This window comes from Embiotoca jacksoni, unplaced genomic scaffold, assembly GCF_022577435.1.
Source record: "Embiotoca jacksoni isolate LCO1_2020_lvr unplaced genomic scaffold, fEmbJac1.0.p SCAF_21, whole genome shotgun sequence".
NCBI classification, from domain to species: domain Eukaryota; kingdom Metazoa; phylum Chordata; class Actinopteri; family Embiotocidae; genus Embiotoca; species Embiotoca jacksoni.
The window spans coordinates 11,079,196-11,088,048 of record NW_027185352.1 but is presented as its reverse complement, the minus strand read 5'-3'; the positions used below and the strand labels follow the sequence as shown (position 1 = coordinate 11,088,048).

The 8,853-nt window shown below is 41.5% G+C and overlaps 1 protein-coding gene across 1 annotated transcript; it reads right to left on the bottom strand.

Moving 5' to 3' along the window:
• Nucleotides 1–197: 197 nt before the first annotated feature.
• LOC138202670 (sodium- and chloride-dependent GABA transporter 2-like) lies at nucleotides 198–7,568 on the bottom strand. Its single transcript, XM_069156915.1, has 15 exons — nucleotides 7,476–7,568; nucleotides 7,028–7,219; nucleotides 5,941–6,075; nucleotides 5,702–5,842; nucleotides 5,422–5,509; nucleotides 5,203–5,335; nucleotides 4,901–5,035; nucleotides 4,042–4,145; nucleotides 3,707–3,831; nucleotides 3,495–3,607; nucleotides 3,195–3,332; nucleotides 1,622–1,724; nucleotides 1,392–1,492; nucleotides 1,062–1,232; nucleotides 198–935 (listed from the first exon to the last, which is right to left on the bottom strand). The coding sequence occupies exons 1-15, from the start codon at nucleotides 7,480–7,482 to the stop codon at nucleotides 786–788; spliced, it is 1,836 nt and encodes a 611-aa protein (XP_069013016.1). The 5' UTR covers nucleotides 7,483–7,568; the 3' UTR covers nucleotides 198–785.
• Between the last annotated feature and the right edge of the window lie 1,285 nt (nucleotides 7,569–8,853).

Below are 8,853 nucleotides of genomic sequence, written 5' to 3'. Positions count from 1 at the left end.
GAAAGTGCAGTTTTTCCCTTTCAAATGAAGCCGAGTGGAAATGTAAAGCAACATCAAATTGACATACACGAGTATAGCACAAGTATTTCAACATGGTACTTAAGTACAGTAGGCTACTTGAGAAAATAAATTCATGTCATGATCAGTAAGTTATATCCAGGAATCATTTTTTTGGAAAACTTGTGACGCATGCAATCGTAAAATGAAAACATAAATTTTTTTTATTTCAAAACCATACTTACACGATTCACATTTCTTTGTACAGTCATATTGTGTTACAGTACAAAAATGACACTACAGTTTATATACCATGTTAGTCCTATAGCAAAGCATGTTTACTACTTAATCATATTTCCCTTTCTTCACATGTCTTCTATGAAAGCATAGCAAATGATTTCCTGTAATTCCCTGGAAAACTTCCCCAATCATTTATCATAATACACAAATATGATACAAATATGGCTGAATAGCCATGTAGTGAAGTCAGATATATAAAGAAACTTCAAGAAGTGGCTGCCTCTGTTGGTATTCCACTTTTTAGTAAAATCCAATGGTTGATCTATTCTTTTATTACAGATTTTTCTCTCTTTATGTTACATACAAATACTGTCCAATATGCCAGTTCATTGATAGATTTCAAAGCAGTTCGGGTAGAGTAAATAACTTTTGTCCCTGAAAAAGTGTTTTTTTTTTCCTGGGCCTGCAGTGATCTTTGGGATGGAGGCAAGGGTGCAGCAAGTCAACCAAAAAAAAACACGTGTCCTGCACACGTCACCACTGAGGCCTCATAAGTTGGAGTCCGTCTCTGAGACGGGGAAATAGCCGTTTGATGTCCTGGTGGCATCTGCCTCAGGAGCAAAGATGGCCAGTAACCTCTCCTGCTCCCTCTTGGTTTTAGGTAAATCATCAGATGGTGTGGTGAGAAGCTGGATGCGCTGAAAAAAAAACAAAAACATTGTGTTAATTGCCTCCCGGTATAACCTTTGTTGAGTGAATTCCACAATAGATTACATTTATTTCCTGTTACATGAAATATACCCCTAACATGAGGATAAACATACCTCTTGGAGTGTTCCTTGGGTGGTGCTGATCTTGTATACCATCCAAAGCGGGATGCAGACCATTGAGGAGAGAGCGAGCAGCCAGCCAATGGCATAGCCCCACCACGGATACACATACTCATTGTTGTACTTTAGAGGTGTGTATTTAATGAGGGAGAATGCGAAGGTACCCTGCAGAGACAAGTTAACAAGTAAGGAACAAAAAACTATTTTAATTCCTGCTCGTGAAACAGGGTTTATTGTAGAAGACAAAGAAAATGAAAGGGAATAGTCAGCCTTTGTCATTTTTGGAAATCGGTGATACAGCCTAATTAGTTTGTTGATACTCACAATGCACGTGGCTGGGGTGAGGAACAACCAACAGTACTTGATGTACGGTCCTGGGCGGTAGCCAATCATGTCCTCAATGTTATCGTAAAAGCGATCTGCACCTGGAAAAACACAGTAAAGACCTGTGTTACCAAGCTGTGCCTGTGGCTGAATGTCCGACAAATACTTCATAAAATATGCAATTAACTTCTCCAATACGACAAATGAAAGAGAGTCTTATGCTAGCTTACCATAGACCCATGCAATGCAGACCGTCTCAAAGATGGCCATGAAGAGGAGACACATGCCACTGGCTGCATAGTAATCAAAGAGCTGGAAGACATACATGCCCCCCTAGAGAGATGGAAAGCCTTCCGTCATAATTATGCAAAGATAATTAAGTTGCTAACACACTTGTTTTCACACAAACTAGAGAGTTCTTTAAAGAATCTAATGAACTAAATCTAAATTTTGTTCCACACAAACAAACAAATTATACGAGACAAACATTTTCTGAGTTTGCATGTGATTAAAGAGCATCTAAAAAAGCTGACTTGACTTGCAGGCTCGAGAAAGACAGTTAGAGCTCTCTGTGTTCATTCATTGTTTCTACATGAGCCTGAGACGGCACAGCCAGCTGTTAAAGCAAAGCATGCACTGAGTACATGAGGAAGTTGTTGAGGAAGGGTACATTGAAAAGGAAAAGTTACTCTGCTTTGCTGCAACACAACCCCATTAACCACTTCACTATTTACAGATTTGCCTGTCCCTCTTCTTTGGCCTTACTTGTATTTGTATATAATATATATAGATATATACTGTACTGTATATACTGTGCATTTTATATTTTATATTTATATTTTATAGTTTTTACTGCTATTTTACTGCTATTTTATTGCTTTTCTATTGTTCTATTACTATCTATTGCTTCTGTATGCTGCTGCAGCGAAAAAAATTTCCCCTCTGGGATTAATAAAGTAACTACCTAACCTGACCTAACCTAACCTAACTTGGCCCACTTTACATACTGCTTTGAGATGTATTTAAAACTCAGGCTACAGGACTCATCACTGCACTCTGTACGTTTTGGTCAGATGGTTTTACAGGCAGATTATCTATGTATATAAGCTTTAAGCTAGTTTCTGTTCAAAACACTTGCAATGTCTGATCTAACAATATGTTCCCTATAAAGGCCCCATTTTTGTGAATTTTGTGAAATGTTTGAGGCCCCAAATGACTGGGCCCTTCAGACTTGACTCTAATTTTGGAGCATTGCATAACAATGCTTGAGACTTACCTGAGAAATGTTGCATGAAACCTTTGACGTGCTTGTACTTACAAAATGATGACCTGTTGACACCTCTGCAGAGCATTCATGTTTCCAGCTGTGCAGAGGTGAAACCCCGTCAACCACGTGGTACTCTTAGAGGAGTTTATTTTAGCACAACAAAGCATCCATCCAACCACCGGGTGCAACCACCGGGTGCAACCACCAACCCATTAACAGCCTGAATTGCTGATTATGTGTATGTATGAAGCTACTCTCTTCAGTATGAGTTTCAGTGGCCACAGTTAATGTCCCATGACAATCTACCAAATCTACTGCCAAAGCCATTTGAATCGGTTTGGAAACATAGGGACAACTCCTCAGATATATTAAAATATAAAATTATAAAACACCGAATGTACAAAATACTGTCAGCTTTACTATTAAGACTCATGCATCCATCGCGCGCGCGCGCGCGCGCGTGTGTGTGTGTGTGTGTGTGTGTGTGTGTGTGTGTGTGTGTCTGTCTGTGTGCGGCCCCAGAGTGTGACCCTTACCTCCATCAGCATGATGAGGCCCATGAAGAAAGAGAAGAGGGACACGCATAACAAGAAGAGCTCCCTGCGGTTCTTGCGTCGGAACACAGAGGGGTACATGTCGACAATCGCCGTCACTAGGCTCTCGACACACACGAACTGATGGGAAGGAGAGCATGATAGAAGCCTTAATATGTGACAATAACATTTATTTATAGACCCCCATTCATTAAAGCAGATTATTTATCTTGTTTTTTTTGTCCAGGAAAAAGCAGTCTTGCGTCATTATAGGAAACAAAAAAATAGTGCAATGCTTTTTACCTGGCTGTCCAGCCCCAGAAAAACAATCATGATGAAGAAGAGGGCGGCCCAGAGAGGAGAGAAGGGCATCATGGTCACAGCACGGGGGTACGCAATGAAGGCCAGACCCGGGCCTGCACAGGGACGAGGCAGAAAACAATGAACACTGGCCTATGACAAAAAAAAATACTGCTGCTGTTCTGATGCTGTTACTGAGTTTGTGGGAGCCTCACCTGATTCTGCCACCTCTGAGATGGGAACGTTCTGTTCATAGGACATGAAACCCAGAATGGAGAAGATGGCGAAGCCTGCCACGAAACTGGTGCCGCTGTTCAGGAAGCATAGTGACAGGCAATCTCTGCAACAGACAACAGAAGAGTTTTTAGTGTTTAGCATCAAATTCACACATACGTTGTACGTTGCATAATAACAGTTGATGATGATGAATTTAATATTGATAAAATAAATCAAATCTGGTGCAACACTTGAATAATGAAGTCATTAACACAACTGTAAATTTATTCTTAGGATTACAAACAGGCATGTAAATATTGCATTACTGACATACCTGTAGCAGTTATTGTTATATTTGTTGTAGCTGCCCAGAGCGGTCAGCGACCCCAAACAGATGGCGTAGGAGAAGAAGATCTGGGTGCCAGCATCCATCCACACCTGACATGAAAGAGATGGTCAAAGACTCATTTAAATAAACGGCTGCTCGTACTACATTATGATGTGAAACTGGATTATGTCATGCAACCTCTCTTTGGTTGATATATAGATGCCAACGTGCCTTGCGGTGTTTAGACAACCAGAGGAATTCACGTGCTGAGTTTTTAAACCTGCCTAATCATTGACAAATGCAGTTGCACAATAGTAAACTGTTGAAATTGTGTTGTTTTTTGTCTCGATATTAATTAACGAAACAGGCTTCCATAAACATACAACATGCCAGATCTGTGACAAAGTAGAAATCTAGTAAAGAGAATATTGGGTTTATTAATATTTTGTGGCAAACTAGAACCCAACAAAAAAATAATTACAGAATTTTAAAACAAGAAAAATGATGGGATGTTTTTTGAGCTAACAAAGGGACTCTGACGGAGCAAAGTAGTTAAAAACATTCTTGTCGTCCCTACAGGGGAAAAAGCCTGGTTAGCTGCTCAGTCCTGGTAGAGAGCTCGTGTTTACAGTCCCAGTGGTGTCCTGGCCCTGCATTTGATTCTTGCTATCCATGCCTCTTTCATGGAGTGCAGGTGGACCCAGCAGAAACTGGGCTCCCCAGCAGAGAGCCTGAACTGCTCTGCAGGGAGCAGAACACCAAAAAGGGCCCTCATTGGGATGGTCTGATTGGGTTAGAGGAGGTGCTTTTTGTACTACCACATGTTTGATTCATAAAGTGGACATTAATCAATAGATGATGGTACCTGTGGGTCTGCCAGCCGCCCCAGGTCCGGATACAGGTAGAACTGGATGCCGATTCCAGCACCAGGCAAGGTGAGTCCTCTGATCAACAGCACAATCAGCATCACATAGGGGAAGGTCGCCGTGAAGTAGACCACCTATATCGGCAGACGCATAAGTAGCCATGCCAAAAATAAATATCAGATATCATCCTTCATGTGCTTTACAACTGGCTAAACAAATAATCAGGGAAAAAAGATGGGGTCACTTTATGCTTTCACAGTATTGTGCACTAGAACAAGATTCAGAGTTCCCTCTCACCCACCTTTCCTGTGGATTTCACCCCCTTCCAGATGCAGAAGTAGCACATGACCCAGGCGATGAACAGACACAGGGCCAAGTCCCAGTTCAGAGTGCCCATGTGGTCGATGCCAGGGGAAATCCTCAGCGCTCTTCTCCTGTAGAGGCCAGAAAGAAGAGGTGATGCTTCATTTTTACACCATCAGATCACGACCACTCTACCGTGAAGAGAGAGGTTACTCACTCCCAGAACTCCATGACAGGAGAGGTGGCGTTTGGGTTGATAGTTTGGTTGATTGAGTCGTTTCTCCTCTGAAACTCCAAACAGTTTTCTATGCAGCAAAAAAAAAAAAAAAAAAAAAAAAAAAAAGTAGAAACTTTCATTGCAATAATAGAGAAAAAAAAAAAAAAAAGTAGAAACTTTCATTGCAATAATAGAGGAAAAAAAAAAAAAAAAAATAAAAAAAAATTCTCTGAGGTATTTGTTATATTTTAATGTGCACTTTTTTTTTTTTTTTTTTTACCTGTGTTCCATGTGTTGTTGCAGGACGACCAAGCCAGGTCCCACGAGAAGGAGAAGGACAGGTAGAAAATCCCCCAGGCCAGAACGATGATGTAGTAGAAGTTCAAGAGAGTCACGATCACCTGGGTGCCGTAGCCAAGACCTGCAGGAATGAACATTATTCAATTATTAAAATGCCATATGCTTTTCTTGTATCCTGCAGAGGTCTTTGGCCTCAGGTGATACACCTTCCCTCCTCACCTTCAAACAAGGGACTGATTTTCCTCCAGCAGGTGATGCCTCCCTCGCTGGTGAACTGACCCAGCGCTGTCTCCAGGAAGAAGACGGGAACACCGCAGGTGAACAGGAAGATCAGGTACGGGATGAGGAAGGCACCTGAGTTGAGAAAGAGAGTTACAGTTTATACTTTCTGTTAGTGTAAGTGTGTTTGAGAGGGACTGCATTACTCATTACTTATCTTTCCCGTGTTTTTTTTTTTTTTTCCGATTCCACTGTAATATGCTTCTACTGTCTGCAATAGATCACCTTTGACTCATTTTTGATTCAAACTGGTTTGAAACATAAAATAAAAAAGTAAGAAATATTGTTATTGTTATTATGTACAATAAATAATCATTTTACTGACTATATAAAAGAATATAAGCCCGAACAAAGACTAAATTGGTCTGTAGTTGTATCATAACACTAATATTTATTTAAAAATGCAAGAATACATAAAGTAAAGGCATGAAAGTTTCTTTCATGCTCTTTCCTTTATATTATTACATTTCAAAAGTTACTGCCACCAGTTTTGGTCAGCGATTGTGTTTGTGTTTGTGTTGGGACAGCTGCTGTGAGTGAGGAGCAACAACAGCTGTCTGACCCCGCTCAGCCATGACCTCTGACCCTGCCACCCCATGGAGGGAGAGAGAGAGAAGGAGAGAAAGAGGGGGGCACCCAATTTAGCAGCTACACAAGCACGTCAAAAAGCGAGTGAGGGAAAAACCCAATTTTGGATTTCAGATTTGATTTGGTTGAATCAGAATCCTTGCACTTGTTTTGTTCTTCTTTCATCTGAGATCAAGTAAGTCTGAGGTTAAATTTTGCATCTGCATTGCCTTGTTTGCCTGCTTTGTAAGTGTTGGTTTTTTTTTACATGTATTTACCCTCATCTTAATTGTCATCAACCCCCTCTTTAAGTGCATGTAGAAAACACTGCATTGTGATTTAAAGCATGTACCACAAAAGGGTGGAATAGACCACTGTTCTCTGTCTTTGTTGACATTCGTGTTTTCATTCATTGAAAACTGCAGAAGAAAAGAGGCACACTCTCATATCTCCCGCTCACCTCCTCCGTTCTTGTAGCAGAGGTAAGGGAAGCGCCACATGTTCCCCAGGCCGATAATAGAGCCAGCGACAGACAGAATGAACTCCAGCTTGTTGCTCCACTGGCCGCGCTCCTCCATCTTCTCCTCCGATGGCGGCAGCGGGCCCTTGGCGTGGCTGGTGCCATTGGGAAGGCCTACTTTGGCACAGTCTCCTGTGGAGACACAGAGAGACAGGAGGAGGATTGGAGCAGGTTATTGAGCCTGGATGGTTGGTATTGGCTGATCCTTGAACTGGAGCCGTTTTCCCAGCCCTAAATAGCAGAAGGCACCAAACGGATCCAGTTGCAGACTGTAGCCATTTCGTTTGAGTTAAACAAGAATAAATACAGGAAAATAGTAAAACAAAATGCATTTATGGAAAAATTGCACTTACAAATCTCCAAATACTCAAAGACATCTCTGGCTTACCTTTCATTGCAGTGCCACTTGGTCCTCTGTCTTTGTCTCAGGGCCAAAGCTGTGTCTGGAGGTTTATCTGTAGATGCTCAAGTTTTAGTATTTAACATGACTGAGGAGAGGGGCGGGGGTTTGTAATGCTAAACCAAGTCCGGCCTCCACTCTCGCTCCCTCCGTCTGCTCCCTCCGAGCAAAGTACATCACCTTCCACGTTCCTGCAGTTGAAATTAGGTGCAACAGGGGAGGCACTTAGCTTGGCAGCGTTCTGTCAGTTTCTGCTTCAGAAACAATGAAATTAATGTAATTAAAGTGTGTGTCTATTTGATGGAAGGAACAGGTAGATAATATGAGCAGAACCCACCATGAAAAACGTATAAATTACACTTATAATTCTACTTGCATATCTATTATTTAAAGTGATTGTGAATATTCCTTCTTCCTTCCTTTGGTAGCATTTACTGTATTCATGCTCATCTCTGACAAAGAAGTACATCTGCATTATGTGTTTGCGGTTGGACACGGCAGTAAGTAGCTGATGGATGGAAGGAGAGCGGAGGCCATTAACAGTTTGAGTCTCATGAAATCAAACAAAGTGGAAGCAGTGCTACAGTGAGCTATCAAGTGACACTCGCAAACTAAAAGCTACAAGTTTGATCAAAAGCCTTCACATAAAGCAGGCGGTGAAGATGTAATGTATGTGATTACAAGGCAGGAGTTGTGTAATATGTTAGGTATGCTTGCGGTGTCTTTTGTTGATGCGTTGCAGCCCTTTGTGATTGCATATTTCCAACCTTCTCTTCCTGTTCAGGTCAGTGACAGGGGTGAGTCGCTCGGATGAAGGCTGAAGCAGCTGCAGTCAGTTCACGCCGGATTTGACTCGGCCGAGTTAGGTGTTGACATCAGCACAAGTCCCAGCCCCCCACCCACAATCCTGCCATTCCCCCTTATCCCTCCACCATAGCTGTATGCAAGCACTCATTTGTGCGAACACCATGTTGAAAAAGTCAGATAAAAGGATATTAAAAGACATTTTGTGTTGAGCAGGGAGATTCCTGATTATAAGGTGGAATTCAACATTAGCCGTACGACATGCGACCACATTTTTTCTCTCATGGAGCTAATGAGTAATGCAGGAAATGTGAGGCTTAACTCGTAACTTGAAATTCAATCGACCCCTAAATAACGTGGCCGAGTTTGCTGGGTGATTCATGAGTCACAGACCGGCAGTTTCAGTTACAAAAACTACAAATGTTGTAGTACAAAGGCTATTGAGTTTTGTTTTATTTTGTATTTGATACGTTACTAAAATAGCACTTTTAATATATTACCTAAATTTTTGTTGTCATGTCCTCTCTCTTGCCATGTCCTGTGTAGGATTTTTTTTTTTTTT

What these genes read in the sequence shown, in the direction of transcription:
- LOC138202670 (XM_069156915.1), bottom strand. An exon ending in TTCTGGGGCTGGACAGCCAG is followed by an intron (nt 3,333 to 3,494) that starts GTAAAAAGCATT and finishes CCTTCCCATCAG; the next exon opens with TTCGTGTGTGTCGAGAGCCT. An exon ending in GCCTCATCATGCTGATGGAG is followed by an intron (nt 1,725 to 3,194) that starts GTAAGGGTCACA and finishes CCATCTCTCTAG; the next exon opens with GGGGGCATGTATGTCTTCCA.